We start from the raw sequence: 19,645 nt of genomic DNA on the forward strand, positions 1-19,645 counted from the left end.
AGGCACTTACCTCTTGGGCCACCAGCATCCCAAATCAGCCTTTTACAATATTTATTCCCATGTCAAAGGGCAACAGGTAGGCAATGAATGACAGAGAATAGTCAGAGCTATGGCCTCTGAAACAGGGTTAAAATGCAGTGATGGACAGTAGGAAAGTGAGACATCCACATCTGGTTATGATTCTGTCACTTCCATTTACCTCAGATGAAGTAATTTGGTTCTTCATCTGATGGTGGGACAATGTAACTAAGTTCTACCCTTTCCTTATTATAGGTAGCAAAGTCAGAGTTTATGCCGAACTTTAAGGTAAGCAATAAATCATGTACTAGATTCCAGCATATCATGTCACTTTACAGCACTACTTCAACTACTGTATTCAGAGTACAAGTAGTTGTACAATAGTTAAGATAACCATTTAGCATTTTTTGTTTTCAGCTTCTTTTAGCATCTCTATTAAGTTGGTAAATGTTATTCTTTGAGATAGTCCAGCTGAGGGAAAAGTGGGTTGTGTTATAACAGGTGTATTAGGAAATTACAGAGAAATACCTTGTCATCTCTTTATTCATAGGTTAAAATGTAATGCCATACAGTTCTCAACAATTACTGACTGAAAAAAAATAACTGCATAAAACAGAAGCAAAACTGAAGGAGACTAATTAAAAAAGCCATCTTGCTTTAACTTTTGAAACTATTACATACAGAATAATATACATATTTACATTACAAGTATATTATATAAATATAATATATATGTAATCTTGTAACCACAATAAATATCAAGAAGGTCTTTTTTAGGTACACAGCATAGAAAAAAATGCAGAATCTGCACAATCCTTAAGATTCTTGGAGTGACTCACTCTTACATTGTTTTCACACTGAAAAAGCAAATATTTTACACAAAATATACAGCCACAGTCTATGCAGTCCCCAATGAACAGGGAATCTCTCCTCACCTTCCTGTAAGTCTGCTCCTTGATTTTCTAATACTATTGCTCTATACAGCTATTACATAAGAAAATAGCTTGCAGGTTTGTTTTTTACTCAGCTAATAGCCTAAGTAATTAATCAGTGCTAACAAAATAAGTACAGCATATCTACATAAGGTATATACAAGTGTTTGCACAAACACAAGTTTGGTGAACTACTTCTGAGCTCACTTTTAATACTGGGGAGTTAACCTGAAAGCAGAAAAAAAGGATTTTCAGTGGTATTACCTTAGAATTATTTTATCAGTTGAGTGAGACCTGGGCTTTAAGATAGAAAGCTTTAAATGTAGCAATTCATTTTAAAAATCAAATTCTTGGCTATGCTGACAGGTGTAGGCTGCCATTGATTTTGAATGTGTTCACTTCAGTGCAAACAAAAACCCAGAGAATTAATCCAAAGGGAGTTTTCTCAACCTGTACGTACAGTCATGACATTTTAAAGACTGACGCTATGGAGCACCTGAGATCACACCCTAGTAAGCGAAGCTGACCACTTCTCGTAGGAGAGCCATGATCAGTGAGGGAGGAGAAACAAACACTATTTTTTTTCTGCAGTTACAAATCAGACTCCGGCATATCAGGCATGTCTGCCATCAGGTACCCAATACCATAACGTCCATTTGGTGCAGTATCCAGAGTTGGTGATCCAGTCTGTTTTCGATATATGTTCTTGCCAAAATTTGGAGATGGCACTTCACTTGGACTCTTCCCATGAATCAGACTTGTATTGTCTCCCTCCAGATTAACAGGTTCCTTTATTATCCGGCCTCTTTTGTAGGATACAGATGCCAAGCTACCAGAGCTGTCATCGATAAGGTTGCAACGGCGCACCATGAAGACTATTGGAACAGGCAATATGGCCAATACCATCAGCGATATGCAGACAATCATTGCCCACGTTGGATAGCTGTGGAACTCTTCTGTAGCCTGAGCAACCCAAAAGAAAAACTATTAATACATATTTACCTAAAAAAGAGCATGTCTGCAGTCCTCACCAACATGTGCCGCTTTCAAACACATATAGATTTTTTTGCCACCTTGCACCCACGATGTGGGCACCACTACAGGTCTCAAATTTGAGCAGTCATGGAGATGTAGGATTATTATCTTTCTGGCAGTGAACAGGACCAAAACATTGTCCCTCAGTTTCCAAGGTGCTCAAAGCACTACAGTAGAGCCCAAATCAAGATTTTCACATTAGGCTTTCTTCTATTTGACTGTAGTTGTTCCCCAATACTTTAAAGGACATTCAGAAGAGACAAGTATGCAGTGGTGTCTAACTGTGCCTAGAAAATAACTCCTTGTTCTGTAGGTTAATAGCTGGGTCTACAGAGGGACTTAGATCACACTGTGTAATTGTCCCACTTTGTATAAACTTCATGCAAACCACAACAGATTTACAGGGGTAATGACTGCACCTCATACCTCTGCTGCATCCATGAATCACTGGCCAACAGACTGTTTGCCTAGTAGCTCAATTAACATTTAGTTGTGTACATAGAAAGGAACAGTATGTTGGGTATTCTAAGGTATTTCTCTTCCTAATTTTTGAGGGCAATAATCAAACATAACAAGAGCATTTTTCTGAGAATCCTGAGAAAGTAGTAGCGGTTGTCTGGTCTATCTACAGTAAAGCCAGCCTCTTGTATTTACACTTGACCTGTCTTTGCTCCAATTTCCCCCCCACTGCCCTGACTAGTTTCAATAATTGTCCATTCAGAAGCGGTTCTGACATTCATTTATCTGACATTTTTCACTCCCTGTATTGCGTGTTACAAACCTGTAGAAACAGCTGAGGGCTGATGAGCCTACAAATTAGCACAACTCTTAGGAGTTACCTTCATTGAATCTCTTTTTGGGGCCAACATGCAGCACTGACTCTGCAGTTTGTAAAGATAAGTTTTTTACAAATCAAACATTCCTATTAGAGGCAGGATTTAATGCAGCTGTTACCTACAATGTGATATGTGTTCCCAAACGAGAAAATATATGACATGGCTAAACCTCAATACTTAATTCCACATAAAAATTGATGTGATATCTGAAATGATTTATTGTTATCACCCAACTATTTTCTGCAATAAAATAAGATTTAATGAAAGTGAACCACCTCTGCCACCCTTAAGAATTTCTTCAACATACATCAACAAACTTCAAGTCACAAAAAGCATGAAGGTTTGTGTCAAGCAGTTATCTTTTAAAGCAGAAGTACTCTAAAATTAGGAAATGGTTTGTTTTACCCTAGTTACTTGAAAAAAAAGTCATCATTTACACTGATTTTGAATTTCTAATTGCAATTTTTTGTCTTTTAATGTACTTCTGAAAGACTTCAGATATGATTATTATGATGGCGATGGCATCTGGTATGTACATACCGTATCTTCAATCCAAGCACTGTAGCCAGGAGGACTTAATCCCATTTGGACAACGCTAGCTACCAGCAAACATAACAATACCAAAGGTGAAACATACTTCCACATGTAGTAATAATACTGGCTTGGAGAAAACCCAAGCATATCCTTCAAATCCTCCATAAATCTGTAGAAGGGAATAAAAGGTTATTGTTAGCACATACGCTGAGATTTCGAGTACTATAACTGATACAAAGCATCTAATTTGAGGGAACAGACACACTGGAAAAATGCATGTATATAAACAGCTGCAGTTTAGATTACTTGATGGGCTGAAAAATAAAGCTTGTATTACTAGTTCAGAACAGATGAACAGAAGGAATCACTACACAGCGCAGAGCCTTAGTACACTGGCTGAACCATGCTGGAAAGATACTTAAACTCAACTTTCTATTATAGGGTTATTTTTCACATCTTTGTATATTGTCTGCTGGGTTGTTTACTAAGGCATGTGTCATTACTTTTGAGGACATATACAACCAGCACATCTTACAGATTCTGCAAAATTAATTTTGAACCTACCATGTGTGCTGCAGTATAAAAAAATATCTTTATGCATAAGCTATCATTTGCATCATGTAAGTTGCTGAAATAAAACTTTGTGAAGTTTTAAATCTGCCTCTTTATGCCTCAAAATTGCAATTTATGACATGAACACAACTTCTATTTTTGTACTCTTGACGGAGGAGTACATGGTTCCAGAGCCAGTAGAAAAAGAGAATATTTTTAGAATTAATTATTTTGGAGTGTGCACAAGCATTGATTCTGTTTTAACTCCATTGTGGTCCCACTCCCTTTTGAAATGTGTGCCTCAAAAAAACTCTTCTAGCAACAAATATGTTTTCAAAGCAGTTACACATTTGAAGCTACTGCCATGTAAACTCTCAAAAATTTTTTTGAGCTGCATAATTTGGGGTATTCTATCCCTTGTTTACACTGCAATGAAACACATTGTTATAAAGAACCTGTATTTACAAATGGAGTGTGCCCTCTATAGATAGCCTTTTCTTTCCTGGGTTCTCCAGATCTTCACCCAGTTAAACATAAATGTATTATCTTCACTTTAAAATCTTTCCATCCTACTTATTCTCTTTAAAAGCTACCAAACTCCTTTAGCACTCATTCCAGTGTGACAGATTTTCCTTCTTGGCTACAGGGATTCACATTTTTGTCTTTTTTCTTTTAATCCTTTTAGCTGTACCCCCTTTGGATACATATTTTTTTTTTTCCTATCTGATCAAAGATATTCTGTCTAATAAGACACATATGGATCTTCATCTATGAGAAAGACCCCTTGGTGCTATCACAGCCAATGACAACCTGTAGTTGTTGATTCTGGCAGTTTTTGCCAACAAGAATGCTATGTTCCTGAAGAGGGATATTCTGGAGAATTATGTTTCAGAAGAAGTATTAGGAATACTCCAGAGGGAGATTCAGGTGGCCACTATGAATGAGAAATTTGGCTGTCTACTTTTCACTATATCCTGTAAGAACCCCTTCTGAAAACATGAATCAACTACACTCTGATTCAGAAGCACAGTATTACCATGTTTTAGCTATTCCTCACAGGTAAGCTGCTGACTTTGGCATGTTTGCCTCCCTTCAAAGTGGAGCTACCTGACTGAATATTACCTACCCAGGTCACCTGTTGCATCTTTTATTTGCACGTGTGAAAACAAGTACATGGTGTTCTCACGTCTATGTGATCAAATACAGAATTATACATGTGGCCCAAGTGAGAATTTTCTCCCTTAATGAGTAAGTAGACCAGACACTACTTGCATAAACCAGAAAAAAATGTCTGGAAATCATAAAATTAAATTTTCTTATTATACTTTTATTTCATTATGGCGAGGGACTAGCTGATTATTCAGATTGTACAAGTGAAAATTCAAATGAAAAACCACCCATTCTATGTCACCCTTTGTACATGCAAAGGAATCACAGATGTTTAAATTACTTCAGCATGCTAGTATAGCACACTCCGTTTTATCTGTGGATGGCAAGAGTTATTTTTTATATAAACTCTTCTGTTCCTTAAGTGTGGCACACACTGATCTCACTTGGTGAACTCATTCTGTTGATTTCAGCCATATGAAGTAAAAAAATTAGGACTTGGTCTCTCCTCTTCAGCCATCACTGATAGAAGGTCACTTAAATTCACTGTCAACTGTGCTGCTTCCAAGTAAGTTTTGACCCTATTCTTTGCTATCATTTCCTCTATTTCCCCTCTCACAACTAATGCCAAGAACAATTAATTGCTACAACAACCCCAAATTAAATGCAGTTCATAAACTCAAACTTTCTTATTGTTACTGCCATTAGAGGAGAATTTGCTTTGTTCCTGGAATACTGTCAATCTGGTCAGAATACTCATCCTCATCTGCTGCTTAGACCATGGTTATTACTTCTTGAAATGTTCCTCTTGCTGCCTTATTTCTATATAAATTCCTCATACTTGTGTATCCAGCCTCGTTTCTAACACTCTAATTTTGCCTCTTTTACTGCATTATCCTCTCTCTGGATCTGTTGCAATCGCTCTTTGGATCCTGCTACACTGTCCTGATGCAGTATATCTTGCTCCAAACCTGTTCTTAAAAATAGGCTAGATTCACCTCGCAGATTGACCCACTTTCTACTTGCCTATATTTGTGTGTATATCGCAAATACTTCATGCCATATAATTAAAACAGTAATAATTATTGTAATGAATACTGTTGATATGGACAGGGAGACACATTTCCTTCACTTACTTGTCTATGCCATAAATTCGGGTGACTGCAATATTCTCCAAAATGACAACAATTAGCAGGGGCAGAGTAGCTGAGTAGTCATCAAACATTGTCACAAAATAATTTCCAGAGCGCTGCACAAAAATCAGGCCAATAAAAAATGCTACCAAGCAGCAGATGACTGGAATAAAGGAGAGAAATGTGAGCTGTAAGTACAACAAAGTTCCATAGACAAAGAGGAAATGGAAAGTTTGAAACAGCAAAGATATAACACACATTATTTCATATAACCAAAGCTGATAAAATTATCCCTTTTGGGGGGTCTCAATTATAAGAATATTAGGAATCCTAGCTATTCCCTACATAAGAGAAAACTTATGAAATGAGAATCACTGGAACTGCCCTATTACAGTAGTCCTCAATAAGCAGCAGAGATTAATCAAGTGACTATTTCTCATTTAATTTTTAATTTAACGTGAATGCAAGGCTAAAATAAACAGAACTAGTAAGCTAAACATCATATATCATGTTACTTGGTCACTGGAACACTTTTTGCAATTTAGTAGTGAAAAGAACTGAAGTTTCAGACTATGATCCTAAAAAATAAAAAGGCTGGATAGGCTTCCCCTAGATCATTCACAGCATGAACTTCCATTAGAATCTGTCTAAATGTATTTGTGCACTAAGCAATAAAATTTCTGCCCTTCTTTTGCTTAGGGACAACCTGAAATATATCTATTGAATATTTAATCCTGTATAATGAATCTCTATATTTTTTTCCTACTAAATTCATCCAAAATAGGACTGAATGCTTAATTAGCCATAAAATAAGTCACATTTCAAATAAGCTGTGAAATCAAATGTACGTTTAACACCAGTAAGAGTGATTCTTCCACTTCAAGAGCTATTCTTTTCCTTCCACTGAGAATGTAGGCTAAGGACACACCTAAGCAGCCTAAAATTAGGGGAAATGAATTTGGGCCAAAGCACAAAATACCCTGACAGAATATACCCACTGCATAAATCCCAAATAATAAATTAGTATTGATTAAAGTAGTGAAAGGAAGACAATGACACCTTTTTAAATACTGTCGCATAAGACCAATCACTTTTTTCAACCTTGTCACAACTACTGTTATAATGACTTTCAGAGAACAGAAATTTAGAAATAAAGAGGTGATTACAAACTGATGTGAACTCCTAACACAAGGTGACATAACCAGAACAAAGCTAGAATCTCTCCAAACAACTTACTCTCATTAATCACACTGAGTTTTATTACTGACCCTGAGAAAATAATTAGACCATCAGAACCATGTGTACGTGAATTTAGAAATCTCTGTCATTCTTGTGTTCTCCCATCATGTCTTACCATTACACCTCAAAAAAGTGCATCTTTAGTTGTAAACTAAGGCTCTGGTGGTTACACTCATCAAAACTTAGCACATACACATGTGGAATCCAGTTTGGAAATACCTGAACACAAAATAAGTTTAAGCAAGAGTTGGTTTCCCTGAACTCAACAGGGACTTTTTTTTTTTTTGCAAAATGTTGCAACTGTGTTCACACTTCTGCAAAACTTGAAAATCTGTGATTTCTGAGCACAAACTCTAGTGCAGGCATAATCCTTAAATCCCACTGATACTGCATGAAAAAAAAAAAAAAAAAAAAGGCATTTCAGTTTTATAAGTTAATTGGAAGTCAAAATCCTTTGACTGTAACCAAGTTCATCAAAAATCATGCCTGCGTAACACTCAAAACTTTACCAGAGAAATGCAATTCTTGAATATTCAAGAACTTACTGTAATTTTACAGTAATTCAAGGAATTACTGTAAAACGCTTCATTACTCCAGAGTAATGACTATATACCATTATATTTGCATATACATCTAGGGAAAAGAGTCAATTTCTAAATGTCACACTGGTTATGCAATCAGAATTTAAGAACTAATTTACAAAAAAGTGGTCAACAGGTTAGGACTTCTGAAAAATCAATTTATTAATGTTTATGAAGAATTTTCTTCTTAGAGCTAGCACAGCAAACTAAAAAAAAAAAATGTATGTCTTCTGTTAAATATTACTTATTATCTAAATACTTAGCAGTCAGGAAAGAGCAGTGCTCTGCTGCATCAGGGGTTAACTCTTAAAAAATATATTCTTTCCTTAATAGAGTCAGATAACATTACAATACTTATTATATTTTTTATTTTCTGCTTCTCCTGTCACAGGTATAGATGTGAAATCCAAATTTCTGTCCCCTGCAGCTGTCCTGAAGATTTTCAGAAACCTAACTTTCACATTTTATGCTGACGTTCTAGCTCAAAAAGAGAAACGGCGACAAGACAATCAGAGCTACTGTACTAATTGTACTAATGTTTAACATAGTAAACATTTCAGCATAAATTAAGATTTCATTGGCCTACTTAGGAGTAATCTGTAGTAATTTGCAATGTATTTTCATTCTTTTGTTTTGTTTCTCTGATCTGTGACATGGGCTATAACAGAAAGTATTCTGGAAGAGTTCACAAGGATTGCCCATACAGAAACTTTTACCAGAAATTCTCCATTAAATTTAGAGTTCTAGGATCTTCCTGCTCTTGTAGCATTCGGGAAAAGGTTTTACTTGCAGATAGTAATGTGCCTGTGCATGGAAGTACAGTCTGGTATACAGTGATTTATTGCTCTGTAAAATGTCAGCACTGAAAATTTTCATGTAAAAAAACAGGACTCCATACTCTCAAAAAAAAAACATTTAGCCTACTGCTCCAGTGAGAAAATAAAGCTTGTGCAACTCACCCGTAAGAATTTCCTTCCTGATTTTGAAGGTATCAACAATGGGTGTGATGATGCCTTCAATGGTTCCGAACATACTTCCAAGTCCCAAATTTACCAACATAAGGAAGAACATGACTGACCAGAAGGGCGAAGCAGGGAAGTGAGTCATTGCTTCTGTAAAGGCAATAAAAGCTAAACCAGTTCCTTGAACCGCCTGTCAATGAGAAAAAAATCCATGTTATTATTTATGGACAGTATTTTTTTCTAGTGCCATGGTCTGACTTCTTGCTGTTCATGCAATGTCATTGATTACATCGTTAAGTTAGAGTGGGAAGCTGCTATCTAACACGTGATCCTTCCAAAACTGCAAACTTAATACTATTTACTGAAATACTGGATTTGGCTGAAAAGCTGTAACTTTACTGATAACAACAGCTTCTTCCTCTCTTTCACCGACAATTTTGCCTGGGAGCTATTATACAGGACCGCTACAAAATACACTTTGTTCTCTCCAGTAAGTATATATAGGACCTCATTTTTATATCTATTTGTTTCAAATTTAAATGGCAGGAACAGTATAAAACCTGCAATGTCAAAAATTTGACATTTTAGCTTCAGATACTGGTGCAATTACATAGAAGTCAGTGTTTAAAACTGGAAGATCCTTTGAAAAAGATAGAAAAATATCTCTTCTTTTACAGATCTGGATAACTGTAAAGATTTCAAAACAGGATGATATTCATTAAGCAATTACACAATAAGTAAATAATAACTTTTTTATTTTCTAGTGAAGTAGTATTAATATTTAATAATCTTAACATTGGAAAACGTCAGCTTGAGATGTTGAATAGGTATAGCTCTGTTTAGTCTTCGGAAAAATCCTCACGCTCAACTCTTCTAAATATGGAACTTTAAAACCTCCTGGGGAGAGCAATATAACAACCAGAGTATTTTATAAATCAGTGAAGACTATATTAAGACATGGGATCAAAAAGTCCTCAAGAGAGACGGAATGTGACCCTGTACAGAACCATGTTTCCATACGGATTTCTAGAGGTGCACTGCTCATAAATACACTGTGCTGATACTCTGTGTAAGCATACTTCACAGTTTACTTTAGACTTACAAGTATTCATTTGTTCATAATCTCTGCATTTAAGGCTTAATTATTAATCTCACCTTGTTAAGTTCATCTTCAATTTGACAAGATTTCAGACCAAGAGAATCAAACTCTTCTTCTTTAACTTTCCGAATAATGTCATAAACTAAATTGTAATCTTCTGCTGTAATGCTTGAGAAATTGATATGATGTGGGATCATATCCTGGCTCAGATTGCCTATTTTCAAAAGTTTTAAAATCTTCTCTGAATTTCTGTAAAACACAATAAAACAGAGAAATCAAACTCTATGATCTGTGCTAATTAATAAATGAAATACCATAAAAATAATAAAGAAAATAAATGGATATTCATACTGGATAACACATTTTTCATTTATGATATTGGCTTTGAAGCCCAGAACTGCAAACACCACCAAAGTTGCCAGCACAGAAGTGAAAAAATTGATGAAGGACACCAGTACAGCATCAAAATGGCAGTTGTTGTCTCTCTTGTTGTAGCTTGAAAAGGCAATGACTCCACCAAATCCAAGCCCTAAGGCAAAGAACACCTGAGTAGCAGCTTCTCTCCAGACCTTGGGCTCCAGCATTATTTCAAGCTGTTTGAAATTAGATATAATATATGTCAGCTATAAAATGCATTTCTATTATATGAAAAGACAACAGAAAAAAAAACAGGAAGACAACCTACATCACAAAATGCTAATACTACACTACACTACAAATGTATTTTCATTATGATACAATGAAAGCTAAATGTGATATCTAAAGTTGAGCAAACTTACAGGCCAGAATTTCTATGGATTTTACATTATATAATCCTTAAAGAGAAATGGAATACGTTCCCAATAATGTGACACTACCTATATAACTGAACTAGCAGCTAATTATACTGTGAAATATGAGAGAATATATATATTTTACAGTATTTACTGTATTTGTTATTTTACAGTACGTTTTATCAGTTGTTAGAATTAATAGTTATTGCAGGATAATCAACGCTCTTATACATGCAGTAAGTATGTGGAACATTGTTTTGTTGCTACTTTTTTTAAAAAAGTGACTATGAGAAACACATGCTTACATGGAATTCTATTACATGCAAATACACAAAGCAAAATGCAACACGTGAAATAAATGCTGGCCACCATAATCTTTATAGTTCACAAGTCAAATCTCCCTTAGCTAGATGCCTTGAACTTACCCTAAGTTAAACAGGTCATGTATTTGAGGGACAACTAAGCTCTTTATTAAAAAATTGAACTGTGTTGCTCTTTCAGATGACCATACTTCAAGAAACATCTTTGTTAAAGTTATGAGTCATCATCTATCTCAGATCCTTCTAGATTCTGAATCATAAAAAAGAAGCACATGTGAATTTTAAACACTAAATTTTCTCAAGTTGATTCAGAGCCTCCATTCATTTAACAGTGAAAGACCTCACTTTTTCAAATGTTTCGGTTTTGTTGGTGTTTAGGTTTGGCCTTTTTCTTTTTTTTTTTTTGGCTTATCAAAAAGAGTAAAACTAAAAAGCATCAGCACAGGTGCCAGTATCAGAAGACTGACTATCTTACTCTGAGAAAAAAATATAAATCTGCTATTGTTATGATAACATTCTGAAAAAATTTCCAGTTTCCCATAAAGGTATCATATTTATTATAGATAGATAGCAGCTACCTTTTTATTCTTTTACATATAGCTAAAATACAACATACTTAAAAAAAAGAAAAGTGTTTATGACAATAAACTTGTTCCTGACTTAAAATTTTTTGTTATCATTACAATGCACAAGTAGCTATTGCTCGTGGTTCACTCTGCCTGTATCCCACAGTCGTGCTACAGCTTTTCCACTAGAGGGAGCTCGAGTAATAGTCTTAATTTTCAAATCTGTAAATGCGTTAAGTATCAAAATACTTGCTTTCTGCAATATATTATTTGGTATGACCAAAGGCAGGACGTTCTCAGATACACATTGCTTAGCATTTCAAAATAAGTTTCTAACTGATTTGATATTATAAGGTATTTTCTGTGAAATTTTGGTGGCTCTGTATTTAAGCTTCATACAATCACTACAATTTCATTGCACTAGTTGACTTCTGCAGACTTTTCATATACCTTTCTTTAGGTTTTTCATTAAGGCTATTATTTAGAATTTCTGCTTTGTTCAGACATGCCAAAAAAAGCAATTCTCTTCATTAGGCCTGTGCTCTCACAGCTGCACCAACATGTGCCAGCCCTCTGCTGTGCTGACACAATTCCTCTGTGAGAGCATGCCATGATCTCTGTGGTCAAAATGTGGCCACTTCCTGAACTAATCGAGGCTGAAAAGGTGTCTCTACCTCTCGCTTCATGTCTATTTACCTGGATTATTTTCAACCTAGATCATTTTAGCAACCATTTTTACAGCATGACTGCCTGCCAAAAGAAACTGAGCACAATGGAACAAATGGAAACTGCAACTGGTGGGCGAAACTGAATTCCTCCAGGTAGTTTCACAAAACCTACAGTCCACATTAGTGCTCAAGTACAGAAACAATCAGAAACTATAATGAAAATACTCTTGAAGGTTTATATTCAATGATACTGTATGCGACACATAGGCCTCCTAGCCTCAAATTTAAGCCACAACTTAAATTCTGAGATACTGAACTGGAAACCAGTAGAAGAAATTAAAACCAATTTTCCTTTCAAGACTGTTTATCTGAACACTTGAAACAAGTGTATGATTAAGTAATAACCTAACTAAAAAGTAAACATCAGCTGCAACTTATTTTAGGTCTAACTCCAGAAAGATGAAATAGTGAAGGGGAAAGAGATGTTGGTATTTGAAGGGAGTTTCAGTGGTTACTTTCCCTCAGTATCTAGTGGTACTCTTCCAGTTAAAGAAAGGATTAATACTGCGGCTGAGAAACCTATTTATAACTTCAAGAGGTCTCTATTCTGTCTCTGCTATAGACTTCCACTTTGTCAACAAGCATTGCATTTCTCTGTTCCTCAGATTTCCCCAAATTTGCCTGAGCAGCCTGCAAGTGCCTGCAGAACCACGACTCTCTAAAGCGATGACAGTGAGTGAAGCAGAGCACGACTGTGTATCACAATGCAAGAAATAACAATGTGATAGCTAATAAAGGTCATTTTTATAAAATGACAGTTCTCCAGAGACTCAGAACACCTTGAATTAAAACAACTGACAACACCCTGTCAACTGGCATTAGCTACTATGTGCACTGACTTTAATCATCTTCTTATTTGGCTTTCATTTCTGAAACATCAGGGAAGTAACTCTACACAGACCCTTGGAACACTTAGAGCCTTTGGACCTTAGGGCTTGACATTATGCCACTGAGGTCAACAACAATTTTGTAATTTAACCAAAGAAGAATATGGCCAAATGTTCTATGAAGACAGTAAGCTTAAATGAGAGCATTCACAGATGGTCAAATTGCCACTGAAATTTCAATACACTGCAAAAAACTAAGCACATACCTTAGGTGTGAACATGTGACGAATTCCATCCACTGACCCATTAAGGAGCAGTCCTCTGATCAGAAAGCATAAAAGTACCACATAAGGAAAAAGGGAACTAAAATACATGATCTGAAAAACATTAAGAAGAAATTTAACATTACATCTATGGACTTTTATTTTTAATAGCCTCATCTGCTACTCAGTATCCTCTGGATATATGACTGAATTGATAATTATATTCTCTAAGAAACATGCAGAACATTTCCCATTCCCCTTGTCTCTCCAGAAGAAAGTAAATTACATGACAGTGAAATAAAATCTGTACTGTATTAAACCATAAGCTTGCCATTGTGTTGACTAACTGATAACAAACTGCTGGGCTTCCAGTGAAATTCAGTGTGAATTTAATGAGATGATGAGGAGAAGGACAGAAGTAGACTGTTTTAGAAATGCTTCACTTTACAAACGCACTTCAATTCGAGTACATAGTATGGTAAAGATATGCGGCTTGAATAGAAACTCATTCTGTCTTCAGAAGAAGAAAAGAGTCAATGGAAAATACATAACCAATGGATGCAAATCACTAAGTAATGCCTACTACCAAAACAAAAAAATTACAAATCAAACATGATCTTTCATTCTCCATTGTGGAAAATCAAATTTATTCTGCACATTCAAGTTTAGTGAAATGATTCTCTTGCTAGACCTGCTATGTGTTTCTTTAACTGAAATACACTAAAGAGGTCACAGAAATAGCAAATCATACAGTAGCCACTCCAGCTGACTGCATGGACAGGAAAGAAGACAAGGTGAGGTGCTCACATGCAAAGGGACAGTCAAGTCTTTAGACAAAAGAAACAATCCAGAATGCTGAAAAGCAGCTATATTAATCACAGAGCATGCATACCAATGACAGTAACAATAAACAGCAAAATGGCAAGGAATTTTGAGGACTTGAATGTACTGCAATCATACCGTAAGTATACATGGAAACCTATTTCCTCGCACATTCAGAAACATGCAGACTTAGGCTGCATTAACAAATCAACAAAGCTGAGGTAAAGTTACTTGCAGCAGTTATGTTGAAGAGAACAGAAATTATTGTTCTGCAGATCTCCATTCCCACTAAAATTACTGCAATTTTAATGCTTAACTACTAACATCCTCTACTTGAGATCACACAAACACTGGTGTGAGTCACAGATTGTAACCTGCTCCCACAGATTTCGTGAGAGAGTAAAGACAGGGTGTGGTGAACAAAAACGTCTTGAAATGTTTCAAAGTAAAACACTGTCATTTAGGTAAACAGCATACTCACTTTGCCTGAAGACTGAATGCCTTTGATCATGGCTAAGCATACCATGACCCAGGCAGCCAGCAAGCAGACAGTCATCTTCCAGTTTAAACCCCCACTCTCTGACAGAGAGCTGGAAATATTCAGCGCTTCTCTGTACCAGTAATAAGTGGTTGCAGAACTTTTTTCACACTCTGGCTCCACAACTGTCAAGAGATGTTAGCAGGAAGAGAACGAGTTCAAGACAGAGGTATCTTCCTAACATTTCATAACAATATTCTATCAATTTCCAAAATCTGCAAATTGTACTGTCATCATTTATTGAGAAACTAAATTCACAAAGAGTCTTAAGTCATTCTCTAACAAAAAAAAAAAAAAAAAAAAAAAAAAGAAGTGACTGCTATTGGTGAAAGGTTCTTGGTATATCTTTTTAAAACACTTTTGGGATAGTGTTTGGGATAGTGCCTCTACACATGGTAAATCCAAGTCCTAAGAAAAATTTAATATTCACTTAAGTACTAAACAGCAGGTAGGCATAGATGAAGACATATATTCTATTTATCACAGATAAGATTAGATTGCCTACAGATGATACCGACCTTTATACCATGAAAAGTATCTCTCTGAAATCAAACACCAAACTATATTAATTTTGAAAATACATGGAAAACAAATTCTGCTTCAATACGACACTCAAATCAACAGGTACTTAATTACTATTAGAAATGATCAAATAATAACATAATGATACCAAAGTGATGAGAAAAGGAAAAATGTCTCCTACACCGTTATGTTAAATGAAAGTTGCTATATTTATTCCAGAAGTTTTTTTCTTTAAATTATAAAGTAATTCTGCTTTACTCACATTACCAAACAGTTTAAGAAATTCTGTGTACCTAGACCTATAACACATATAAATAGAAAGAATTCTTCAAATAAAATATTTAACTTTTTTATAAATTACTTTTATTCATTTTATCTCTAAGGTAACTCCTGAGTCAAGGTTAATTAAAGAAAAGGAAAAAACATGCTAATATTAAGAAATCTATCACAGGTGTCAGATCTTCACTGAAATAAACTGCCAAACATGATAGGATGTTATACAATACAATACTTTTCTGTGTTTAAGCTTAGTTCAGATGACCTCTGCTTAAGTTAGGCTGACACACTATATATTAATATTTAGGAAGGATAAGAGTATGTCAACAAATGCTGTGGATCAATCAATGAACAATATTGTGAAATACAGTCAATTTAAGTGTGTGCCAACATTCAAAAATTATTTCAAACAACTCAAGCAAGCAACTCTGGAAAAGCCACTATACAAATACTGTACAACTTTTCAAATGCCTCTGGTTATCTTCTTTATTAAAGGGGTAAAAAAACCACAAAAGGTAACTAAAGAAAATTTAAGATCTGAAATAAAAAGAAATTAAAATAAATATTTCACATTTCAAGAGGAAGAATAATGCAAAGTGTGTAATTTTTAAGGGATAACCAAAATCAAGGGATAAGGAACTTTGAATGCTGTTGTATATGTCCATGTGAGACCATCTCATCACAGCAACAAACCAATGACCAATTATCTCATTTCTATTGCTTTACAAAGCAAACAATGCTTTTATCACATGCATTTCATGGACGTTTACAATTTTCCATTTTCTGCTTCATTAGTAGTGCAACACTTTTCGCTTTGCCACCAGGAAGTATCTTACTAACGGAAACGTAGAAATATCCTTCTTCCACCTTTGTTTTTCAGCAAGCATAAAATGCAGTACCAAAATCAGAAAACGGTGATCAGAATTTTTACTTTTTTTTTAATCTGCAACATACTAAATACCACTCTCCTAGTTTCATTACTCTTTAAATGCTGTTGACAGTGATGTTGTTTTCCAAATACAGTGTATTTATCTTAGGTTTGCTGTATTTTTCCCAAGTATATAATGTGACATCCTATTAACATGCAAAATGAGCTTCAGATACAACACTTTTTCCCACAGATATGCCTTTGAATTGTATTTTTTCTCATTTTTGTTTGAAAATATCAGATTTTATATATTGTATATAATTTTTAATAACATTAATATGGACTTACATGTATGAGATGTATTTTTAACTAAAGGACACTGGTCCCATGGTAATGGATGCTGAAAAGACTGGGAAAAGTAAAACAGACTCCATCCAATAATTACATTGTAGTACAGGGCCACAAAGAAACATACCTATTAAAAAAAGAGATGTATCAAGAAAGTTACACAGATTACTACATTTGTTTATTTAAAAATATAAAAATCCTTACTGAACTTCTGCATATTTTTGCACATCAGCCACTGAATCTAGTTGTAACTAAAATAAGTCAGAATGAGAGCAGAATGTCTTGCCCCACTGAAGTACCTAACATTTTCTAAATTTTCACTTTTCTCTGTATTTATTATGTAAGACCTATATTTTTACAGGCTTTTTTTCCTCCAGAAAACTACTTGGTTGCCTAGTTCCCAATTTCGAAAGAGTCACAAAATACAAGCTGACTGGTTTTACAGACACATCTGTATTCATATTTTTAATGTACTAATTTAAGTTTTATGATCTTCCAAAACATTGTCAACTGATCTTGAAACCCAGCTACAAATCAGTGGTCTTTTCCTGCAGCAAAACAGTGAGTCTAAACCATACAGACTGAAACCAAACCACACAATTCATGTTAAAAACTTACTACACAGCTTGCAAATCCAATTCCTCCAAGTTTGGGGCTGATATAATTCCACACACCGATACTCCCGCGGCGGATCCTCTGCCCCACAGCAAGCTCCAAGAAAAAGAGTGGAATCCCTATTATCAGTAGCAAGACTAAGTATGGCACAAGATAGGCACCTACAAAAGGAACAAAGTATAAATCAGGGTGAGAGGAAGAAGAGTCAGAACTTGACACAGCAAATGTGAAACCTTCTAATAGCTTTGAGTTAGAATTAGTGTCATTCACTGCAAAGCTTTTTTGATAACATGCAAAGACTATTCGACCTTTATCTTGGCCATACATCTTGTAAGATATGAAAAGCCCAGAGCCATTGGATTTCTAAAGCACTGTAACATTTTGAGGCAAATCTTACTGAAAGTGACTTATTATGTAACCTAGTTGTTTGCTTGTGAGAAATTTTGGGCATCTTTTTAGAGACATACTGCTGCAATCAGGAGCTGAATCAATATTTCTCAAAAAGCTCTACACCTTGACTTGTAACAGAGCAGCAAGACTGAATTTATAAAGGAAATGCAGAACACACTATGCATACAACATTCTAAATTGCATCCAGTCTTAAGCAGTTTCAGAAGACCATCCTGTTGATTTCTCCATGTGCACCTCAGATACTCAGAAAGGGAATTTCACACTGTACAGTATAATGATTCTATCCAGCTAAGCAAGAAAACTGTACAAGCCCACTTCTACCAGGCTGCAGACAGAGACTAGAAACATGAGGTGGAAATGGAGTACTGCAGATCCAGATCTTCAGTACTCACAAACTCTCCTTCAAGCCATATTTGAGAATGTAACTGTTACTGCACTGTTAAACACATATATGTAAAACAATTCCTTTTTTTCAAGGTCTTATTCACAATAAGTGGTCATATACAATTCTAACTTCAGAAGGCAGCCCCAATTTAAGTAAAACTAATTGCAAGCAAATATATCCATACACTAAGTGCACTGACAATTTCAGAGCCTAACTTCCTAGTTGCTGTTGCAGAGTATTTAGGATTAGAGCTAACAAAACATCTAAGAGTCAGCAACTATCAGTGTAGCAACTAATTTTCAAATGCATGGCTCTCATGCTGCAATCTAGAGTACTGTGCTGGCCACCTAACTCAAAGGGCTTAGGAACTTTGATTGCAACCACTTAAGAGATGTGACTGCAGCAGGTTGGAACTACAAAGCAAAGATCTGAACACCTCAGAAGCTTAGAGTCAGAGCTATCAGGTTGTATCATCAGTCTGTTCATCCCTGTGATGAGAGAAGCTGAGCAACGTTCAGAAACCGATCTGGGATTTATCCTCAACTCCAACTAAATCTTACTTTATGTGCCTTCATCCAGCATCAACTTCCTACGGCTTTTTTAAGAGTCTACCAAAATATGCTATCATTTGCACATCCTTAGTAGCTAGCTTGTCCCATGGAACACAGTTTATTTTAGAAAAATTAAACCTTCCCGAACTGTGCAGGAGACCTCAGATTTTCTGGCACCATGCACACCTATTTCAGTCCACTTGCAATTTTGCTCTTCATGAAATACACACAAATTGGACATTGCCTGCCATTATAAAGATCTCACAAAGATCCTAAACATGGAGTAACTACAGTGTTGAGTCAAAGTAGGAAAAAAGACAGAGGAGGGTAAATCTAAGAAAAACTACAGGTGGACCAGACAAAGAATATTGATCTTATTTACCTTACAATCTATAGGCTGTTAGCATGAAATAGCTCCTTGTGTTTTACTCTAACATGATAATATGATATGCAATGATACTGCTTGAGCAGTACTTGGTCAAAACATATGCCAGGCTCTGAACAATGTTCTAGTTTTGAGGTTTACAATACTCCTTCACAGAGCCAAACCATGGTCTTATCTACCCACTTCAGCACAGTACGGACGGCCTACTGAGGTAGCAGCTACATTGCCATCCCGTAAAGAACGCAAAGGACTTACTTTCTACTACAAAAAGAGGGACAACAGAGACAGAAGGAAATAAACACGAGGAAAATTGAGGAATAGAGTAGCAACCACATTCCAAAATGAGGGGGACTATCTGTCTTAAGAATATATGACAAATAATACCATTATATACCCTTGATTTATCATCAGCACTCTCT

The 19,645-nt window shown here is 35.5% G+C and overlaps 1 protein-coding gene across 1 annotated transcript in view; it reads right to left on the bottom strand.

Annotated features, from left to right (window-relative positions):
* Positions 1–543: 543 nt before the first annotated feature.
* The window catches only part of SLC6A15 (solute carrier family 6 member 15), a 35,740-nt gene continuing 16,638 nt past the window's right edge, over positions 544–19,645 (bottom strand). Inside the window, exons 3-12 of the mRNA XM_065041683.1 lie at positions 17,498–17,655; positions 16,880–17,006; positions 14,809–14,990; positions 13,509–13,619; positions 10,380–10,621; positions 10,085–10,277; positions 8,927–9,119; positions 6,151–6,310; positions 3,362–3,524; positions 544–1,913 (exon numbers count right to left, since the gene is read on the bottom strand). Coding sequence (XP_064897755.1) covers positions 1,542–1,913; positions 3,362–3,524; positions 6,151–6,310; positions 8,927–9,119; positions 10,085–10,277; positions 10,380–10,621; positions 13,509–13,619; positions 14,809–14,990; positions 16,880–17,006; positions 17,498–17,655 — 1,901 coding nt within the window. The 3' untranslated portion in view covers positions 544–1,541. The remainder of the gene's footprint in view (positions 1,914–3,361; positions 3,525–6,150; positions 6,311–8,926; positions 9,120–10,084; positions 10,278–10,379; positions 10,622–13,508; positions 13,620–14,808; positions 14,991–16,879; positions 17,007–17,497; positions 17,656–19,645) is intronic.

This window comes from Columba livia, chromosome 1 (genome assembly GCF_036013475.1).
Source record: "Columba livia isolate bColLiv1 breed racing homer chromosome 1, bColLiv1.pat.W.v2, whole genome shotgun sequence".
NCBI classification, from domain to species: Eukaryota; Metazoa; Chordata; class Aves; order Columbiformes; family Columbidae; genus Columba; species Columba livia.